Source organism: Struthio camelus, chromosome 2 (assembly GCF_040807025.1).
Source record: "Struthio camelus isolate bStrCam1 chromosome 2, bStrCam1.hap1, whole genome shotgun sequence".
In the NCBI taxonomy this organism is placed as follows: Eukaryota; Metazoa; Chordata; class Aves; order Struthioniformes; family Struthionidae; genus Struthio; species Struthio camelus.
In genome coordinates, this window is record NC_090943.1 from 57091413 (window position 1) to 57114390 (window position 22978).

Below are 22978 nucleotides of genomic sequence, written 5' to 3' on the forward strand. Positions count from 1 at the left end.
AACATCTGCATTTTCTTTTGTACTGTATAATATGGATAAATAGTCGAAATCGCCTGGACTTTGTGGATGAAGTAAAAGAAAGACAACGAGTTTTGACTTGAGAGAAAGGATAACCATTGTATTAGGGCAGATAATTTCCATTAATCTCTGCTGCTTTTGGTATGTGTGATAAAAAGAGCAACCAGTGATATCAAATGCTGCAGCATGGTTGAATAGGGTAAGTACAGATGCACTTTTACCACTGAACAGGTGGACGTTGTTAGCTAAAGCAGTACATGCTACTTTCATCCCATTATCAAATCTAAAACCTACTGCAGAAGTACCTGGTATTAGCAGAAATTCCTGTTCAGATTCATCCACACACCACATTGTTAAGCTGACACACTCAAAGAGCTGTCAAGCTAACTCTTCCAGCATGTCAGCCTGAAAAGGAACAAGTACAGTCTACCACCTCCACCAATTTTCCTCTTTCTATATATACAACCGTTGTTCCTTCTAGAGAGCTGATTCTGTGGTAGCAACCAGACAGTTCTGTAAAACACTTCTTGGGTGAGTCACCACAGGAATGGTCAAAAATGTTGAAGCTCTTACTGATAAAGACATTGCCTAATCAGCTAGATAGCTACATTTATCTTTTCTTAGAAGTAAGCCATTCACCAATTGCACTTGCATGGATGAGAATAAAACCATGCCATAACACACAAACATTGTGAGGGTAAATTAACTCATGTTTGTGAAATGTCGAGCTATAGTGGTGAAAGCCATAAAATACAAATAGCAATTTCTACATGGGGAGGAATCTCAAAACTAGTATCAACATAATGTAAAATAAACAATAATGGCAATTTACTAGCTTAGACATTTTTGCTACCACAATATGTTCCCTGTTTGGCCTCAAAGAAAATCTGTGATATATATCTGGCTGAATCCCAAGAAGTAGCAGTTCCCTTTGGACTTCCCCAAGCCATAGAAGTTTAATATTTGCTTGAAGTGCATTGCAGGTTACATCAAGAGCAGCTTCCAGCAGAGACCACCTTCGCAAGGATCCTACTGGATCAACTCCCTTCTGTTCATGTGCTAAAATGGCTGCACAAGGACCAAAAGGGTCCTAAATCTCAACCACAGCAAGGGGTGAGATGCAGAGCACAACAAGGGCTTGTCTGCACGGAACTCGTGGAAATTTTGTCTCATTTTGTAAGTTAGTGGAGACCTACCAGAGTTAGCAAGGCCAAGAACCAAGGCAGTCTCATCACTCACTGCAATCACTGTTTTTGAATTTGCACTGTTTAAATATATGCAGAGCATGATAAAAACATCACTGAGGATAAAAGCTTTTCATGCATTACGGCCCTGGAGAAGGTCATTATTAGCAAAAGTGGAAAATATGCACAAAAACTTCCTCCTATAAGTAACAGGAAAACTAACCAGATGATGGACAAACAAGCTGCTAGCCACATTAAACATGCATTTGGCTAAGGCATGTCCACATTGTGGATAACAGGCACTGTTTAGAAATCAATAAAATAATATAAGTGTATTTTAGAAATACTTATATCAATCATTTCACCATTTGCTTTGGTTCCCTCCCCTCTCCCCTTTTTTTCCCCAGCATATACTTAGACGATGCTAATGACTATAACATCCATATGCTTATCCCTATACCCCGGTAAAAGGACTGGTTCAAACAGCACCCACAATAAATACAACTCCGGAAATCTAAGCAACACATCCTGAAACATGGCTACCTGGAAACATGAGCGCTTAAGACAAATACAGAATCCAGAAAGGTACTTTTGCGCATCAGGTGTAGCTATAACATGGAAACGAAGTTTGGGAAACGCTCTGACCAGGGTTTGAAATAAAATATTTTGATGAAATTTGCAAAATGACTTAACTAGTGCATCAACACTCCCACTCCTCACAGACACCACAACATCCCACAGCCCAGGAGACAAAAGCATCCTAGAAAGTTGCAGAAGGGGGCATTTTAAGCTTTTCTCCTTATTTTTGTGGTTTCTTCAAATACTACACTTTTGTCTAGAGTTAAAAAAAAAAAACAGGTTTTTTTTTTTTTTGGTCAAACACTTGCTACTCTGAAGAACATCTGGCAATATAAATTCACTGTAGGAATTTCTCTTTTTATCCTGTTTTACAGAAGTGGTTCCCAAATAAAAAACATAGTATAACTGTCAAATGTCTCCTCCCCCCCTCCTTCCTCAGGTCAACAAGGTGTTGACATCAACAGTTAGCACAGGTCATTTAAATGCTAATATTTTTAAGTAAGGGCAAAGTAAGAAAAACAACCCTCAAGTAAAGGTATTTAAAGATGGGGGGGAGTGCAGGCGGGAACAACTCTCCCCATCTTCCCTCCAAAGATGGGATCTTTGATGGCTCATTCTTCAGATGAGCCTTTATCTAAAATATACAGTAACTACTATGTATATGACAGCAGTCAAAGATGCACAAACAAGTTTGGGGGCCTGAGGGGGGAGGGGGAAGATACAAGCCTGAAAATTGATGAGCCAAACAAACCCAAAACAGCAATCAAAGAAAACCTTTCTTGCTTTATCGGAATTCCAATGAGAGATGATGCTGCAAGTCCTTTTTCAGTCTCCTACCATTACCGCCTTCACACTGGTATTAAGGGGACTACCTAGTTCTATATAGGTATTTCGGATTTTTGCCACCTCCATCTTTGGCTTATGTAGGCAGTGGTCACATGCTCCTGATGTTACAGAAGCTTGGAGAAACGGGGTCGTATAAAGCCTCTGTTGGATAAGAATTCATTTTGGCAGTAGCGTCAGATTAGATAATCTGTGGTTGCAGATGGATTCAGAGGAACGGCTGAGCCTGTCTAACAGCCCACTGCTGCCAAAACTTTTCTTTTTCCCCCTACTTTCTCCAGTGGCTGTCTTATTTTCTGCTGGATTAACAAACTGCATCAGCTCACTGCAGAGTCAGATGAGCACTGGAGCTGGCCAAGAGAGGGAGCAGGGGCTGCGCAGGCAGCGGCAGGGCAGGGTGAAAAGGACGACTATATGCCATAGTAAAGACCTGCTAGATTAGCACCGTTCATCTTAGGAAAACTCATTTTCCTTTCACTCAGTCAGTTGTGCCTGTACAAGCGCTTCCTGGGGCAACACACTGAGCTTGATCACGAAACTGTATTGGGTTAAGAAATACCCCATTAAAATAACCTTTATTGCCATTGATAATAACATAGATGAGGTTTCTAACTCAGTTTCCTATGAACAGTATTAGCAGAGCTCTTGAGATGAAGCAGGACAGGAACAAGTGGCTGTGAGGAAGGGCTGCTCAAGTCTTTTGACAGTAATACTGAAATACTCAAACTGGGATGGAAAAATTTGTTAGCAGGTACTTTAACAAGCTTTTTGGGACAGTGGCTCAAGTCAGAAGAACTCCAGAACAATCTTCAGTTTTCCACTGGGCTGCTATACAACGTTACCTCTGTGAGGCAAGCCAAAAACTAGAATTTCCCTGAACAATACAATTTATCCTTAATGCATGCACAATTGCTTTCTCCGAGACCTCTAGCTGTAAAGCTGCCAACTCCACAACTGCATGCATTCAATGGAAGCCTCCTGTTAAGTTGATAAGTCAAAAAATTCAGAAACACGTTTATACCGAAATAAACGCACATGAATCTGATCTAGCTACATTTATTATTTCCAATAGGAAGAAAACCTAACTTAAAAGCCACCAGAATTTGAAGCAAATTTTTTCTCTCTAATCTGTGCACTAAGCCATTACATCCCCCTTAAAATTAAAACCAGGCTAGCTGCAACTATGTCTCCACAGCACCTACTAGCCTGCTCCTGTGACACTGCTGTGTTCAATAAAGATACTCAGCACCGCTACACCTATTAAATAGACCTCCAAACAACTCCCTGCTCACAACAGCAGCACAAACAATTTTGCTTATTAGAAAGACAGTTAAGCTTAGCACAGTCTCAGCTTTCCCGTAAAAACTGTGATTTTAGTCAAATGACAAGAGGCAGAAACACTGACTCTGCCAATAAAAAAAAAAAAAAAACACACACACATACACACATACTTAAAATTCCACATAAGCCTTCCTTCTTTTCTTCCCAGTCATGGGATTATTACTGTTACTGGTAGCAATAAAAATAGTTATGTATTCCTTCTATTAACTCTTTGAACATTCAATATTTATGGTTTTGACTTCAGTTTCCTTTTCTTATAATGTAAGAACTATCAATTTTTTTTTCTTTTTAGAAAGGCCGAAACTCTGTCAAGTCACATGACTAATCTGATACATCAGGAAAAAACAAACAAACAAATAACCCACGTCTTTACTAATCTGATTACATCAGAAGGACTAGCTGTACTGTTATAATCTTCTAAAATATTAATTCTAGGATAGACTATGCAATATAGTGGAATGAGCAAACTACATTTGGGGTAGCAAAGGGACACATTTATTTCTTCCAGCTACGTTCCCTGAATATGATTTTCACCAGTCATTATAGCAATCGGGAGCCCCTAGCACCGCTTTCTTTCTGCGTCCTTTTCGTACATTGCAGTCCTTCACTTCCCTTTTATGTCGTCTGTAAATTCAACCAGAATGGCTGCTTTTTCAACTTCCCCTAACTAGGCATGAACTCGGCTTCAAATTAAAAATTAGTTTTTAAAGTGCTATGGAAATCTCTTACCGAAAAAGAAAATAACTCAGAGGGTGCAGAAAAACACCCTTTTGGGGACAGGGACGCACAATTCAACATCCCGCATTAACTATAAAAAAGAACCAGCATTTACCTGTTCTTCAAGACCTAACTCCTCTTGCAGTCTGTACTATAATTTATAGTTCACCTGAATCATAAAAGTAAGCATAAAAACAACTCATATCTTCTTGTTTTATTTAATAAGGAGACTCACAGCACACTCTGGAAGCAAGAGTGAGCCTGGAAAAAAAAAAAAAGTTGAGCTATCTCACTCGACAAGGATTCAGATAGACATAGACAGTGCCTAGATATCTTGCATCTCTTTGCTAATAGAAATACATTCCTATGGACAAGAAGCACTCTTAGCTCCACTAGAGCCCCACACACACTGCAGACTACTGCCAACCTCCATCGCTTTATCCAAGCACACACCATGCCTACAAACCTTTTGCCCTAACCAGCAGGCACTCAAGGAAATCTTGTCCAAATTACGGTAACTACACATAGAATTAAAACTGCTTTTAAAAATATACAGGAAATCAAAGAACTCTCTCAATTTGTTATTTTTCAAGCTAGGCTTACAACAGTAAGAAACTGGAAAATGCTGTTTTCTAATGCATTCTAATTTTCTTCAGTATTCAGGAATATTACAGGCCGAAAGTCAAATGAAAAACATTGCTAGCTCCTGTCAGCTTTTTATATTACTACTTCTTTTAATTACCAGCAAAATGACGCAGAGGAAACCAGAAACTCAGGACTTCACATTCTTTTGCTCTGGTCACTGTACCTTTACAATCACTAGCTTGACTGAAATAACGAATAAGTAAAGCAACAAACAAAGCCAGCTATAAATACAGCTTCCTTGGTGAAAGGAATATAAAAGCTGGAGTCTTGCTTTCCAGAGCCTGCCCACTAAAACTTTATTACACACTCAAATTATAACTTAAGAGCTGCCCCTAACATGAGTTCCATATGCAAAAAAACCTCAAAGCAACCTTACATTGAGCATGATGGTACTTTTAATGAGCACTGCCCAGTCCTGTGGGGAAAATGCAGAATAAAGCCTGAATTAACAAAATTCATCAGTTTCTAGCACAGCTGCACCGGGCTGTGGAGAAAGGCCCCGCTCAGCCTAGGCTCTCCAGCGCGCAGACATCCTCGTGGTCACCCACAGGCAGCAGGGGAAGGACTTGGAGGGGTTCCCTGCAGAGCAGCAGCAGCTTCGTGGAGGGTCTCCCAGCCCCTCTGACCCCTAAGTGTCCAGGCTGCACGCTAGTGGGGACACAGCCTCTCTCATGAGTGATGATGTCTCTCATGTGAGATGAGCAGCCATGCTCATTCTCACAACGTGACTGCTCTCAGGTTGTGGCTCAATGATGCATTCAAGCCAGAGTAATGGTCTGTTGCCACAAAAAAGCTCCTTCCCCACAGCTACTTGTTCCTGCAAGTCTCAAAATTAACAGAAAACTAACTCTGCAAAATAGAAGTTGGCATTTTTCAGTCAAGTTAACAAACTGGATTGGCTCTGCAAAGCCTCCCAACACCAGAACCAATTTAAGGGAGGGAGCTGGACTGGGCTGGAAAGCAAGGGTTAACACACAAAGGATGGGAGAAGAAGGCAGGAGTCAACATCTCTCAGCAGCATCAGGCCTTAGGGCTTTCTCAGCTGTGTGGCTGAACCATACCCTCACATTCAATCAAGGATGACTCAGGGACAGTAGCTCAAGAGCAAATAAAGGTAACTCCAGAGTGAAGACACACCTCGAAGGTATACTCACAAAATATATTGTCTTCTACAACTGAGCCAAAGTTTCTGCCCTTCCTTGAAACTTCTGGCTGCTCATTCCTACTCTAGCACTGCCCCCTCTTGTTACTACAACTATCTGGGTGGGTGGGTCAACCTACGGACACTGACCTGATCAGAGTTCAAAAATATCCTTGGGGAAAAGAAAGCGGCAGGGACTCTGGAGAAGAGGAGGGAAAAGAGCTCTTTTTGGTTTGAAGCATTTCAGTGATCCAGTCAACATGCAGCCCAGCAAGCCAGCTGGCTAAGGGGGCAGGCCAAGGGTGGGAACAACAGCAAGGATGCCTTTGGCTGGCTTTGCCTGTTCAGCCAGCATCCTGTGGAACCTCTTTTTAACGGTATTGCAGAGGGTCCAAGCAAAAATAGGAATGGAGATGTTAAAAAGACGTTTGACTGACTCTGACTACTCTTTCTTGACAGCCTAAGGCACTCAAACTCCTGATCGTCCTTGTCCCATTCTCTTCTCCATATATTTCTCTTCTTCATCCCCCATGGGCTCCTTGCCTGCTCCCTGGCCATTTGGGAAAGCCGTTTTGGTGCAATAACCCAATCAATAAAACTCAAAACACTATTACTGCTTCTTCTGTGAAGGTAGCTTGTCTGTTGGTTTAGTGTGCTGAAACAGCCGAAGTCCAAGGAGTGGCAGACCCTAAGAGGGGAAGACACGATCCACAGCTAGAAGTAAGACCAGAAAGAAAAGCAGCAGCACCACGGCACGGTTAGGTTGCTGAGTCTGGGTGCGTTAGGATGCGCTCCTTTCATTATATCTCAAATTCTGTTATGTATGTGCTTATCAGCTTTTCACTGATGCACAGCATAAAAGCAGAAGTGAATCTGTACAGTGTAGTACAGATGGCCTTGTTTTACAACTGCCCTCATAAAGCTAAACCTGGGGGGAAGCGGGGAGAAATCACAACAGATACTCATAATTCAGGAGCGCTGTGTTGCTAAAACATGAAAAAACTGCAGCGTGCGCCGAGTGTTCATTGGCATGTGAAGCTGCTGGAAACTCTCAGTTTGAATCTTTGCTGTTTTGCCTAAATTAGACAGATTTTCTCCCCACAGGCAGAAACATTGATAAATAGATTAGATCTGCAGATCTAATCTATCTTTGGTAATATATTACACCAGCTAAAAAGAGAAATCTCAAACCCCTCCAAAGGGAAACCACTTAAAAAAAAAAAAAAAAACCCAACCCACACAGCAATAGACTGCTTACATGCCCAGTCTACAAGCCTGCTATGTTGAGAACTTACTACCCTCAACCAGGAATTACCACCAGGGTATAATTTGCTGAGCATTTCTTTCAACAGTGGTGCTGGCTTAAGTAGCTCTCCTCACAAATAAATAGTTTTTAACCCAGGTCAGTCTGCTACAGTTTGGCTCATCTCTCAGCTACAAAACAGCAGTGCAGACACATTTGAAGGGCAAGGAGGACACTTGCTTTAGCCATGCTGCAAGCTAAAAGAAACGTTTGTAAGTCACATGACTATTCCTTGCCTGTTTCAATACAAAATAAAGTGCTTTAGTATACCTTCAGCAGCGGGAAAATAAAGCCATTTCTAACTTAACCGTAAACTCACCATTTACACCATCACATCTCAGACTGCCGAAAAGGACAAAACAGCTAAGGAGCAGTGACTCTCAAACTGCTCATGTCCTGATCTTTACAGGCACATGTGAGCATGCCCACTCAGTATGTTTTCAAATTAGTTCCGCTGCAGATGTCACTGCGTGCGTACTTTTAAATTGGCTTAAACCTATCTTCAGTTCTAGTTTAATTTGGTCCCTTAAACAACACAAACTCTATCAATATAAGCCAAGACAACCAACCTAATTACTAGTACTTTTTAAATTAAAAAGTGGCATGTAATTGGTGTCACAGACCACACAAGGGCAAAAAAAAAAAAAAAAAGGCCCCAACACCAAAACACTGACGATGACACCATGAGCTATTGGAGCTCCAACGTATAGCTGGTATTAGGCAATGGGGATTCAAAGCCCAGCAAACCATTAACCACATAACAGGCAACGATCAACGTGAAGTGTGCTCTCAGCATTTTCCACTCTAAGGAACTGTTTCGTTCTAAAAGACTACTTAATTTTTGAGGAAAACCCACATTATATCTTGTGTAGGACCACTACAAATAAGTTTTGCTCCATTTAAAAGCCTGTCACTTTTGCTTTATCCCCTATTTACTTTCTTGGATCTTTCTTGGAGGGAACGCAAGCACACTTGCAGTGACTTCAGCAACTGACTTTTGAAAACTAGTCCACAAGTCTGAGCATTCCCCAAAGAATGAGAAAGCTCCTTTCACAGTATTTGTCAACAGAGGGTAAGAAACTGTTGACTTCTTCAGGTCAGCAATTGAGAGAGAGGATAGAGATTGAGACTGACTGCAAAGTTACTAAGAGTAACTCTTACTTGAAATCAAAAGCCTACTTGAAATAGTAATATTACAACATAAGTTAATAGTGCAACAACCCAGGCGATGATACATTTTTTGCAGCAACTTCCACATTAAGTCCACGGAGAAACTTATTCAGAATGCTGAAAATGCTAAGATTTTTGGGCAAAGAATTAAGGTGTTTCCAGAGGTCAGCTCTCACATAATTTCCAAAAGCCATTGTTATTTGAAAATCCCGTTACAACGAAAGCAAAAGTGAAAGTTACAAAGTAAGCACTGGGTTTTTGCTGCTGCAGGTACTGTTACATACACCATACTGAGTAACAGTGACAGTACAGTTAATCAGATGTCGCCACTTAAGACATCAGCCTTGAAATAATAATTTATATAAATTCTGATGGGAAGAGAAGAAACTAGGATCATAGCCTCCCCCAAAACTTCACAGCACAGAGGGTACTCGTAACTTCCTTCTTTGTTCTCACAAACACACACCCACTCCCACCAGCCCATGGTCATGGAAAATTAAAAATATATATTGTCTATGATCATGGAGATACTGCCCTAGCAACCCACAACTTCAAGTATTTCCTTTTACATAATCTTAGAAGTAACGTATAGATAGACTTCAGGCTGACAGACAGAGAGAGAGCATGAGCACACAGAACGAGACACAAATGTCACAGTTTAAGCAGAATACTTACTCTGTGCCACTTTCAACCATTTGCGTCAGGAGAGAAATACCATCTAGGTTTATAAATTCTTGGGCAAACGTAACATCCCGTGAGTAGTTGGCTAAGTCTTTCAGTGCTTCTAACTTTGCATCCATGCTAGAAGACTGGATCCTCTCGTGGAGCTGCTGTGCGTTTTGAGCCTTAAAGAAAAACAGAACAGATAAAACAAAAACAGCAGAAGAGCTTTTGTTACAAAGGCAGTAATGAATAAAACGTTAGCTCAAGCAGGAGCAATAGCCATGTTTAATAACACATTTCCAAATAGTTTCTAGTATCAAGTTAACAGCAGAGAAGCTTAAAGAATTTCTCTGAAATGCTTAAGTAGCTCACATACAGATTACTTTCACAGAAGAATATTACTCATTTATTATGCCATCGTTATTATATATAACTATTTGGATTGTAACAATCATAAGCTGAGCAATGAATTGATATCCCATTGTGTCAGGCAAAATGCAAACATTAAGACAGACAGCCTTTGGCTTGAAGAGCTTATGTGTCATATCAATAAAAACAGAAATGAAAATAAAACAGATTGCATCAGACACAATTACACTATAATTACGCCAGCATTTTTTTTCTGGCGATGCTTACACTGCTCATGCAGTTTTCATGACCTTTAAAAAGTAAAACCCTATATTGTCCTAAATAAGTTATATCAACAGAGCCCAACATCAGGCATTCTGCTCCATCCTCCTCTTCCTCCAGCTCTTTCTTTCCATTTTCGTTCACAGTTCAATTCAAAAATTCATATACTCTCCAAAATAAGTACAGGAACAATTATTTTCCATAAACTATGATATCAACACATACACATATATAATGTTAGTTCAATAATCGTATATATTAGGCTATTTGGCCCATTAATGCTAAAAAATATAGGATGAAACAGTGAAATCTGAAATGAACACGGAGGCTAAAAAGTTAAAGAGATGTTTAAACAAATTATTAAATTGGTCTTCTGTTTAGCTGCACAAACACTTTCAAATACATCTCACATTTTCGATTTGATGCTTTTACTTATCACAACACAATATCCAAAGCTTCAGTTAATTACTGGCCAATACTTTTGTTGGCAAAAGAATCTTCCTTGCTATATGCAGATACTTGCAAAATTCAATTTCCTACAATTTACTTCGTGCCTGCACTGAATGAAAGCTGAATGAGAAGCTATGTGCCATCAGGAAACCAAATTAATAGTAAAGGCTGCTCAGAGTTGCTTGCTCTGAGATCATGCTTTTTCCTTCTCAGCTAGAGAAGACGACAGACAGAAGAAAAAGCTTTACTGACAGACAATTCCTTTTCTGTTCAATAATGAATATACTCTTTGCAGAGATGTCGTCTCTGCGCAACAAGATCCTCAGACAGCAGGCGTTTTTAGTGGAAATGAGCATTTAAATGGAAGACAGGAAATAATAACAACACTACGTACTTTAAATAATTTTGATTACCTCACAAATATTAATAAACTATAAGTCCCAATATCTTCTGAGATCAGCAAGGTTATTACTTCCCATTTTTGCAGACAAAAATAAATGCAGGTTGACACTTGGTTTGGCCAGAACCTATGTGGTGAGGAGGAGTGTGTAAGGGGAAGAAATATCTTTTAGCTAATATGGCTACGGTTAACATCTTCAGTTAAGACATAGCATCAAAAAGAAAGAATATTGTTTAGCCTCTGGGCTTACTACGCTTAAACTGCTGCGTGGTGTAGCCATAGCACTTATATTATCTATAGAAAGGCACAATCCTGTCATCCAAAAGCTCTTTCTGCCACCATAAATTACCTATTCCATCAACTGGCTTGAGCTATAATGGGGAAACAATGCTTTAATACATTCTCTCTTTAATGGGAATGTCTGTCTGAATGGTAATAAAAGAAAATTCTCTCAAACATAAGTAGGCTGATAAGCTAAATCATTTGTTAATGGGATCTATTTTTATTTCTTCCATGAGTTTTTATCTTCTAACTTCCAGGATAACCACCAAATACTTCTTCCAACCCTTTCCTTCCTTCACCTGCTCCCAAGAAAGAAAAGTTTTAGTAAAGTAGTCACATGGTCTATTCAGTTATAAAAATTCAGAGCAGCCACTATTACTACAAGAATCAGGAGTTCAACCGCCAACTTGCAGCTCACCAACCTCTTTTACTGAGCTGTTTCTTCTCAGACTCCATGCTATTATAACTCAGAAAGATCCGTTGATGCAAGGCATCCTCAAAACATTACTGTTTTTCAGAAAACATGCAATGTCTGACTTCCTGCCCACCTCAGAAAAGAAACATTCTGGAAAGACATCAATACTACCAAGTCAGCTACGTTCCTCTGACTTCAGAAACAGCTGCACAAACCTAGTTTAAGCTCATTAAGATCTACTGATGTGTCTTCCTCCACTTGCCATGGTTCTGGAAGATTACTACTCCCAGCCTACCCCTCACTGTCTGCCTACTGAACATTACAATCCTTTCAGCTCTCCGTAGGCTCCTGGACTTGGTGAAAATGAGAGCAGAGATGAACAAAATACCTGGTTCACTGACTGAGCAGTACCCATCTAAGCTGCTCAGTCGGCAAATCTGAAGGGGTAGCAGAGCTGTGGCCAGATAGGTGGGCAGGATAATCTCATTATATAGCACAATAGCCAAGGAGCAAGGGAGAACTTGCGAGCTGAGCCAGGGGAACATCCTCCTAAGAACCAGTTCAGATTACATCTGTTACTGCTGTGTAAACACTTCATTTACACATAAATTAACAGGACGGTATTAATGGCCAAGTTCATCCTTCTCTCTGGGAAGGACGGCTGCCCCCAGCATAGACACCTGGGGCTGAGGAACTGCTTCTGCCATCCCAGATAGACTTCCAGCACACACAAAAAGAAAAAACTAATCCTATCTCTCAGCAAAACTGAGAGCACCAGCACAAGGCCATCCATGAACAGCTCACCTACAGCACAAAACAGCAGCACGAGCAGGACCAACCTTTTAACACATACATGTTAAACCTTGCAAAAGTCAAATATGAAATCCTGGTTCCTGTGAAGTCAGAGCTTTGCAAACAACAATGCAAAAACCAAACGGTAAACGTAAATCTGTGACCACTTGCTCCCCTCCGCAGAGCACAGATATTATAATGTAATGTCCCTGTGTTATAAAAGTGTTTCGACCCTATTTTTAGCACATAAAATAAAACTTAGTAGCATCCTAGGCATTGTTTGGCTATGCCAATGCTAATGTCCCATTAGCAAAATGTCAGAAGACTGCAAGAAAGAAGAAATCAGAAGGCTTAACTGGGTCAGAAGCTCTACAGAGCAGTGCTTTACATACATGAAATTAGTTTTGCAAGCCACTGCATCCAGTAAACCATGTTCCTACTGCTTTTTGGAAGAAAAAAGAACTGAAACTGGCAGAACAGATCTTGATTAAAGGGGTAAACAAATCCTTGTCTCAGTAAAAACACTGGTACATGTCTCATCAGAAATACGGCCAGAAGTAACGTGGCTTTTGTCACCACGAATGCCTTATGGGTGAAAATACCGCTTCAGTGGATACCATGCAGTCCTCACAAACCTCCTAGTTCTTGTTGCCATAGCACTCATACGTGCTTATGGAACGTACAGCTCACTTATGACTGCATTAAAAAATGAAACCCACATGAAGCATGCTCTGAGTGCTTACCAGGGAACTATTTTAATGATTTGCAATCCATCAGTGGATGGACAGTAGAGAGCACAGCTCATTAAAGTAACAGTGGAGCTAGCTGCCATGTCTCTGCTCTTATTAAAATATCATTCAGGTAAGAACAATACATAAACATATTAAATCTGCCAACGGAGAACCATTATGAGGGAATTAACAGAAACGTGGCTGTTCAAGTAAATGAAAGACAATGTTAACTGCTCTCCCGTTTAGAAAAGAAGGAAGACAGGGAAGCTTGTAAAACGTGCGCTGTCAAAGCCTGAGCATTTCAAAAGGCTGTCAAGGGGCATAAGCTGCGTGCCTACTCTTAAATGACTTGCTGCAAGGACAGCCAGAGAAGGCTACCCTTACAGAGTAGCAGTGCTTAAAAGGAGGAGCAGCTCGATGAGACTGTCAGCTTTAAAAGAAAACTAATGATCCAAATCCAAGATGTGACTTGCTTAGAGACTTGAATAGCCTTTTGGAGGTTAAGAATCTCAAGATCATCCCACAAGGGATTCTGCTGATCAACTACTCAACAGTTCTTTGGCACTGAATACTTTGTGCATCAAACTTCGAGAACTATTTATTACAGAGATGCACACAGGGTTTTGGTGCAGAATACAAAATACAGAGAGCTGAGGCAGAAGAGAGGACACAGATTCCAAACGCTATCAAATATTAATGTGCTACAGGAGATATTTGGACTGTATTGATTTAAGTTGTCTGTAGCTGTTTCACCATTATACGATCACAGTTTGATCCCTTATTCTTTACAAAAAGTAAATAAGAGTATTTTGGTCTGCTGTGTGGATAAGTTAGTCACATCATTCATCTTTCTGCTACAAAAAAATAAGAGGTATACAGACCATTAGTGACTACCAAACACAATTTTGCACCAAGTAAGTTCACTTGTGTGGTTTCATCTAAATAAGTGTTGAAGCAAACTCACTTTATGAACTACTGTGGTGGTTTAAACTGTTACCTTCTCCTCATTTGTTACTGCCACCTCACCTTCAACTCAATGTACTTCAGAAAACAATGAAAGAGTGGATATGTTACATAATCATCATTACATGTGAACCAGGTTTAACAAACCCAGTAAGACTGACTGGCATCTGATGCCAGCTAAGGTATGAGATTCAATTTTAATAAGCAAAGGCATTAAGATTAGTATAGTAATACTCAGCAAGCACAATTTCTATATTTAAATCCCTGCACAAACAATACATGAGGCAGTCCTACGGAATCACTATATACAGCTAAAGGGGTAGAAACAGAGGAACAGGGAAAGGGTCACATCTGGAGACACATACAAAAATCAATGATAAGAGCATTACAGACGCTTGCACATATGTATTATACATATACACCTAAGAGTTTAGGCAGTCAGTAGCCACGTATGAATATTTTCGAAAGGAGCACTGATTATTTTTTCCTCCCATTTCAGTTGAAATAATCATTTTTTCTTACTCTTTGTAATAAGACTTTGCAAATATGTAAATATGAGCTTAAACCTGTAACCTATAAAAAGACAAAAACAACCTCCCTTCCCTAATCTTCCTCCTGTATCATGTGCAAACACATATCAAATTCACTTATGGACTTCAGTGACCAGTGCTCCTAGTATAGGTTTTAATAACAACTAATTCACAATTATGAGATACACGTAATTACAACCATAGGCTTAATCTGCAAATATTTATGCATTTATTGAGCTTTATGAAGATTAAGTCAGTTGACCACAGATTTAAGTAACCATAGATCAAAGATTCCAGACCAGATCCCCAAATTCTTACGTATTAAAGACAGAGGATATAGATGCATAAGTAGAGATGGGTTAAAAAAAAAAATCTACAGTTCCTCTTATGTGTGATCTATAGGGACATATATGAGGAAAACACAAGTTACTCAAGTACATAAAAGTATTCAGGCAAAATACTGTAATGACTCTCAGTGAACACCCCTATTTGTGTGAGTGGTCACACTAGAAACGTTAATAGAGCTGCCTATAAACAACTTACAGGTTGAGAGCTTAACCAGTCTCCAACCACAGAGACAAAAAATTAGTTCATGTGACAAAAGTAAACGATCAGGCACCATAAATGCCACATTAGAAGAGGTTAGCCATTGACTGAATGCTTCAAGTGTATAGTTTATGAGCAATGCTTTCCTAACTATCCAAAAAGCTACTTTTGAATCAACAGCTAGCGCTCAGATAATCGATTCTGTTTGAAAACCATTAAGAAAAGAAATAGAACTGTCTCATCAGCTGAATTTTCCCAGTATTTTAGTAACTTTTCAAAATGATTAGTCATTAGAAGGAAGATTTGCAAGATCTGATCAAAAGAAATCTACAAGTCGCACACAATAAAAGGTTCAGTTCTGCTGGCTGCACTGCAGGATCAAAATGTCCTTTTGGAATAGTCTCACACTCAGGAGCAATTACAGCTCATTTATACACCTACCCACCAGCCACTGGAATATGAGTATCACAAAACAGACAACAACAATCTGGCATTTCACTCTCACATATGTTCAAATTTAAAAATAAATAAATAAATGATTAAAAAAACCCGTTGCACAAGAAACATCATTGATGAGTCCCTCCAGAAATGCAAATGGACAAAGGGGGAAAATAGGTCATGGAAAACAGCAAAAACATGATAGCGCAAAGAATTGTGAAGCAGGAGGAGAGGAGAATAAAAATAAGGAAGAAAAATGATATGGGGAAAAAAGATAATATGAGAGAAATTCAATCTGTACCCAAGTTACCTAGGAAACGGAGTGTCTGTGTGGAGAGTGGTTTATAGAGGGAAAAAAATAGCATTGTTTAGAAAAAAACAGCTTTCCAGAGAATCACATAAACTTTGCAAACAGACCTGCGGAAACAAAGAGGCAGTTCAGATTCCCACCAGGCCTGACTACCGGCGTTTGCAAAGTTCCAACTCAAAGAAGTTTAAAATAGACATGTTATAAATCTCCAAAGGCAAGCATTTATAATGGATTCAGCAGTGCACCATAACTGCAGTTTTGCTAATGCAATGTCACAATGATTGAGAGAAAAAAGGGCTCCATACACACATACAAAAATCTAAATTTGAGATAAAAAAAGGAAAGCATTTAGATTTGAGGAGTTAGATTTCTAATCCTAATTTAAAGAAGCAAATCCAAAAATGCTGCCTGTCTTCTTCTACAGCAAACTATTTGTTCTTTTAATCTTTAATAGTATCTGCTATGGGTACATGAGCAATATCAATTTTGAGGTTAATGACAACAGAACTCAAAAAGATTGTATCTCATCCTTCTCAATCAATCTTCAGTGTTAACATTCAGTTAATTAAGAACAGAAAAGCATTTCAGGTATATGCAGCCTTCAGAATTGGTCAAAATTATCCCTCACAACTCTTCAAGCAAAATATGTTTCCTCAAAAGGCTTCTTGAGTTCAGGAAAGATTTTTTGCCCACAATAGGAAGGAAATAGCAGACTAGGGCAACTCTGGAATTACACGGTCACACCTTGTGGAAGCGTGCTAAAGCTCCAAATAAACTCACATGGCTCCTCTTCCTTTCATTCTTCTACTCCCCTTTTTCTAATTTCCCTGCCTCTCCAAAAAGTGTTTAAGTGTGATTTTCATTTTCTAGGGGAAGAGGGAGAGAGTTTCAGTTTTATCCTGATAGGATAGGAAACCCTGTCCTGACAGGATAGGAAAACGGGGGGTGGGGGGGAGATTTCAGAATCTTAACATTTTTACAGGATGAGAAAAACATTTCCCACCTAGCTCAAGCAGCTAGGAAAGCATCTTCCCCATTTTGCAGGAATATATCATGCAGTCTGTTCTTCACATTATCTCCTCCAACTACTGTTGCTCTCAGACAGAACTTCAGACGAAAAACGGAAACAGATGGTCTGTTAGCTTTCCAGGGTAAATGACAAGCGTTGTGTGGGTCACCAGTATAAAAACCACAGCTTAGAAGCCTTTAATTGTCTTTTTCAGATATCTCTACGATGACCACTTCAATAGTACCTTAAAAACAAAGACACTATTCTAGGGTGGTAACATCCAGAACTTCATTTATCTCTACAATTTAAAGAATATAAATACTTTAATCTGGCATAAAAAAAAATACCTTTCAAACCTCCACCCAAACTACTCCCCTGATTTTAGAAAAAAGTTTTGTTTGTTTGGTTGGTTTTTTTTTAAGTTTGAGTATAGGTACTAGTTTTGAGGAGAAATGTCAATACTGAAGATTAGAAAGTAGACCAGCCTTCTGGCTCATGACAGGATGGAAAAATATGGCCTTTAGGAACATATCCATAACTGTAGGCCAGAGTGGCTTATAACCATGGTAGATAGCAGGTAACACTCTCCTATCCTGAAAACCTCTGTCTTGGCTGACTGAACATAACGTAAAGGAAAAGAAAAAGCAGAAGATTTATGCAAAAATCTCACCTTCCTACCCACAGCTATTAGTAGAAAGTGTTATAAATCCTACGTTTGTCTTTTGTTTGCCAGTCACACTTCCAATTCTACAAGCGATCGTGAAGACAGATAGACAGCCATTTCCACAGATCAGCCATGGCATAACCTCACTTCAGTTTTGCATGGTGCAACTAGTTGCAGGTTTTGAGAGGGGGAAGGATTCCATGAATCAGTGCTGTGGTTACACAAAAGAATGATGCACAGCGAGCTTAGACCATGCTGTTTCTTGACGAACCACAGATGTTGTTTTGATTTCATGAGATCTCAAGTTGGAGCAGTAGCTAGCCCTTTCTCAGTGAAGTGGATGTTTGTTCCTAAGCAATTCCAAGGGTTAGAAGGAGCTGGTGCTGGGATTGTCCGTTTCTAAGGAAGGTCCACCAAATGGGGTTTTAATTCACAGGGAAGTGATTTCCAATGTTCTAGGCTGTTCTGGTGACATACAGCAAGAGGCTCTGGACTCGCGCAGATTCTGATAGAGCCATGGCCTTAAACTGCTGTTTACTCTTATAGCTGTAAAGCTCTGCACGTGACCACTGAAAAAAAGAAGATAAATCATAATGGGAAGCATCTCATCTGTCCCCAGTTGGTGATACTTAGCTGTGCTTTCCATTAAGAAGCTGTCCTCTTGTAAAATAGTTTTTCAGACACAATCAAAAACCATATATGTATATGTTTTCATACTGACTTCTTCAACTTCTACTTACACACAAGCCTGCTTATAAATTCAGCTACCTCCTAAGTCTGGACTATGTCTTCATCAAGTTAAACAGGCTGGGGAGGAGCGGAAATGCACTCCATACCTGGAGAACTTGGGAAATTAGTAGCAATACACACTTCTTGTTTCTTTACTTTGAGACTAGGACCTACTAGCTGAATCCACCTAAAATGGATCTGAGGTCTGTGTGCAACTTCTAGGTAGACACATTTCCACATAACATGGCACATTTCCACATAACTGACTCCACATTTATAACAGATTCAAGAGAAGCCAAACCACCCCAGCTCTGTCTTGCCTGTTCAAATGAGTGGCAGAACAACGAAGACAGAATTTGCCCATAAGAATGCTTTGAATTTGCAGAGGCTAGATAGAATACCACCAAACAGAGGTAAATCATTTTAATAACACACTGCATTCTGAGTGTGATCACTGCTACCAGAGACGTATGTCTTCTGGGGATAATTAAGGTTTTCAGCATGTGGCAACAGTACTGCTCAACTCAGCAGGGGAACAGGTCATTACAAGGCAACCAGCAACTCTGCCATGCTTTTTGAGGAGCTGGCAGGAAGATGGCATTGAAAAAAAACACGAAAAAAATAAAAACAGCAAAAGCCCAACATCACAGTTGCTGCTCACTCAGCAGAAACCTAGACAGGAGGAAAGCTCTGACCTGAGCTGCCCAGCAGAGCTCTCCTTTCTTCAACTACAAGCCCCTTCTCCCAGCTCTGAGCTCATAGACAGGAAAGGAGCATGTGAATGAGGTTGCAATGCCAGCAGGGAAGCAGAGGTACCTTGGACATGAAAGCTGTCTACAGTGGGAGAGAAGTAAGAGATTAAAAAAAAGTTGTGCCAGCCCTACCACAAAATTTCAGAGAAACCACCCCTGCTGCTGTAATTCAAAAAAAGAGATCAACACATAGTCATCTTGTGACTGCACGATCACCCTACTTTTTTGCAGCATGACTGTGGGATACAATGTGGCTAGAGTTAAAAACAAAATCCACAACAACAACAAAAAACCCCAAAAGCCCTGCCCCACATCAGTTCACTGCAATTCTGTGAATTGATCAGATCTTTACTTTTTACTTTGTGAAGGAAGAGATGAACAAAAAGGTAACTCACTGGAGATGTTGTTAATCGAAGGATCGCTCCATTTTTTATCTCATTACGATTCTGAAAGAGAAAAATCCAAAAGGTTTTCTTTAAGACTCAAAGACACAATACGTGCATTGAACAGAACGTACACTAAACCAGCAGCAGCGTTTTCTCTTGCCTCTGTGCAAAAGCTTTTGCCTTTTCACATGCAGGCTAACATGTATACAACATTCTCCCCACCGAGGCATGCTAACACTGGCCTCAAGCAATAGGTGGCTGTTCATATGAGTTTAACAGATCCGAACCCTTTCAAGAATGACTTCATATTTTTCAAAGTTTAGCTTCCATTGGCAACTTCTGAATATTTCTTTGAAATATCCTATGTAACAGACACAAGTAACTGGCCATGATGTCTGGCTCTGATTTTGTGCTACATAGTTGAGTTCGTAAGTTTGCTGAAACCTGTCATTAGACATCTGCAGCATTTAAATTTTATCCCACTGGCTCTCCATTTTCTATAACAAGAACATGCTGACTTAAACCACTGGAACCAGCCACTGAGCTCTGCCACCACAACTCTGCAAAGTAAAGAAGCACTGCTGGTAAGAGGTATGTAAAGTTCAAACATGCCCCAAGTTACTCTCCTTTCCCTGCTGGCAGAAAGAGGAGGCATTAAACATTTTCTTTCGGTTAAGCTCACATTAGATGTTCAATTAGACTACGGGCAGATGAAGAAGCTACTGTGGGGTAAGCCATAGCGTGCACTTACAGTGCACTCACAACCTTGTGGTCAGCGCCCATGTGCAGGGTCTTACCCTGTGGTTAGTGCAGGGGAACCTGTTCCTCTTAGGGCGAGTTGCCTCCTGTTCCCCACAGGACCACGCATCCTCAGTGCAATGCACACTCACAACCTCTGTTGCTTAGAAGCTCAGCAGCTTCTTCATGGGCCCATATCCTAATACCTCAAAGGAATCTGAAGAATCCACAATAGTTTGAGAGACATGAGTTAATCAAGTGTTTTGAATGAAAAATCTTCTTTTCTGGTAAAGCTGTTCTAAAGATCGCACTGCAGGCTTTCTGCAGACTGACATTTAGCCACACAAATCAATTTGTATTTCTTTTTGGGCAATTCTTCCGAATTTCCTTTCATCTTTCCTGCTACCAATCAGATACATCTCAAATCCAAGATGCTAAAAACAGGATGAGTCCTGCTTGAAATCAGGTCAAGCAGTCCCAAAATAAACTCCATTACATTGTCTCTTTCCTGGTACCCAAGTCCTCTGTAGACTTGGTTCTAGCTATCCACAAGATCACTCTCCACCCACAAACACTTCTTCCCTTCAGCTGAAATAATTAAGCTGTCAGACAACACAGGAGGTACAAGAGACGTTTTTTTACAGAGGCTTCGCTTACATACGCAGCAAACGTATCGGCCCTCAGCAGTTCCCTCCTAGTGTGCCGTTGCCTGCCTGCCAGAACACCATGTCTAAGGCATCTGCATAAAGTGGTAATAGTGCATCTGTGCAGTTATTTTTAATCAGCATCAAAACAAACTCACTTGGCAAACAGCTGTGGTGGCTTAAACTGTTACCACCTCCTGGATTTGTGCAGCTGAATGAAAGTAATTGCTTCAGCATAGTCAGACAGCTTTGGTTAAATCTACCTCCATCAACAGTTGGAGGTAAACCACTGGATCTCTGTTGCATTAGGCCAGAGTACATGTACATGCGTGCATGTGCACACACACGCACTTCCATCAGTTGTGACGCAGCAGATTCCAGCATGCAACAATATTAAAAACAGGTAGGGAGTCCGGCAGCACTTAAAACCGTCCAAATCATATCCAAAAGTGAAAAAGTCAGATGACACTCTTCGGAAAAGGCTGGAGCTAAGATACATAAACCATTCTTTAACATAAATAAGAGCACCCACACCAGTTTATTCTTCAGCAGCATAACTTGAATGAGTTTGAAAGCAGCTCAGTTTCTTACACATTTTTTGCAGTAACTAGCGTGAACTACCAGATCTGAGTTACAAATGAGTTAGTGGTTTAACGAGTTAACTCACTTCATCTGGGCCACAGTAAGCATTTGTACAAACACTCTTAGTCCACTGCAAACATAAGGTACTCAGTTTTGTGTAAGGAGGCAACACTAAAGGCTGTGGTCTCCAGGAGGAGTTTACTAAACAGATGAGTGCTACTGAAGGGGCGGGGGGGGCCTCCTTCCACCATCCTCCTGCCTGCCTGCTCCCTTTTCTACCTTGGAGCAGCCCCAGCACTTGGCAGACGTGTCCACCAGTCGATCTCACCAAGTAACCTGGCAGAAAGCAGCACCAACAAGAACAGAGGGGAGCTTTCTGGGGGGTTAGTATAGGAAACAAGCTCTGCAAGGGTTCAACCCCAGAGTTAACACAAGAAACATGGTGAAACCCCACAGCTGGGAGCAAGGAAGGGATGGGGGGTGGGGGGAGAAGGACACAACAGAAGCATGAGGAAGAATTATACCTTCCCCTTTTTGGTGGCAGTAAGCTGTCCACCGCAGCCAAAGTTACATTAGCTTACAGCTGCTTAAGGCTGAAAGCACGTTCCAGAGCTTATTCAACTACAATAATTTTGTCACAAAGTTGAAGCCCTAACCCATAAAAAGTTGAATTTAACCTGAAATAATCTCTACAGTCAAGCATGCAAGCTAAAAATAAATCTCTAATGATGCAAGAACACATTTCTCTTGTGCACAGGTTGAATCCACAACCAAGCTAGCAAGTGGAACATACCCTGTTAAATAAATACACTATTCCTCTATAGCCAGATGAATTTAAAAACAAAGGGAAAGAGGGAAGCTGATAATGTTTTTTTTCTAGTTTTACAGACCTCACTGACGTTCAGACACCACATACAGACAAACAACAAAAGCATTCTCCAGAGTGACTATACGTCAACAGGTTACACATAAAATAGCACAGAAAAACAGATCCTACACAGCACACAAAAGCATCACTGGAAGCTTTGTTTGGGGTCTTTCTGCTCATTTACCAAAAAGAGTCTGAGATACCAACGCTTTCAGATCCAAATCTCCAACACATGTTAGAGCCCACAGCACATGGAAAGCTAAGACTTTTCTCTCTCTAATCACGCCTGGCTCAGAGTAAAGTGCATAACATAATTCTGTCCGATACTGTAAATGTAATCACTGCTATCAAAAGACACAGACAGCTATTCTTCAAATCCTGATTTAGACAAAGGCTTAAGGAAAACTGCCTATGCCTTTTATCTGAAAGTATTCAAAGCACCAAGTTTCTAACACAGCAGGCTAATCAAAACTTTAAAAGGGTTAGCTGTTCCCCAATCAAAAATCCAATTTTGT

General features: G+C 40.3%; 1 protein-coding gene across 13 annotated transcripts in view; it reads right to left on the reverse strand.

The window, feature by feature from the left end:
• ELMO1 (engulfment and cell motility 1) overlaps window positions 1-22978 on the reverse strand; it is a 328408-nt gene that overhangs the window by 213263 nt on the left and 92167 nt on the right. For 11 of the 13 annotated variants that reach the window (XM_009679671.2, XM_068935901.1, XM_068935900.1 and 8 more), the window contains 2 exons: window positions 19641-19691; window positions 9617-9786 (listed from right to left, as the gene is read on the reverse strand). In XM_009679671.2, the coding sequence (XP_009677966.1) occupies window positions 9617-9786; window positions 19641-19691 (221 nt within the window). Of the gene's footprint in view, window positions 1-9616; window positions 9787-17770; window positions 17790-19640; window positions 19692-22978 lie in introns of those variants that run through there. The other 2 variants (XM_009679672.2, XM_068935908.1) reach the window with 2 other exon arrangements.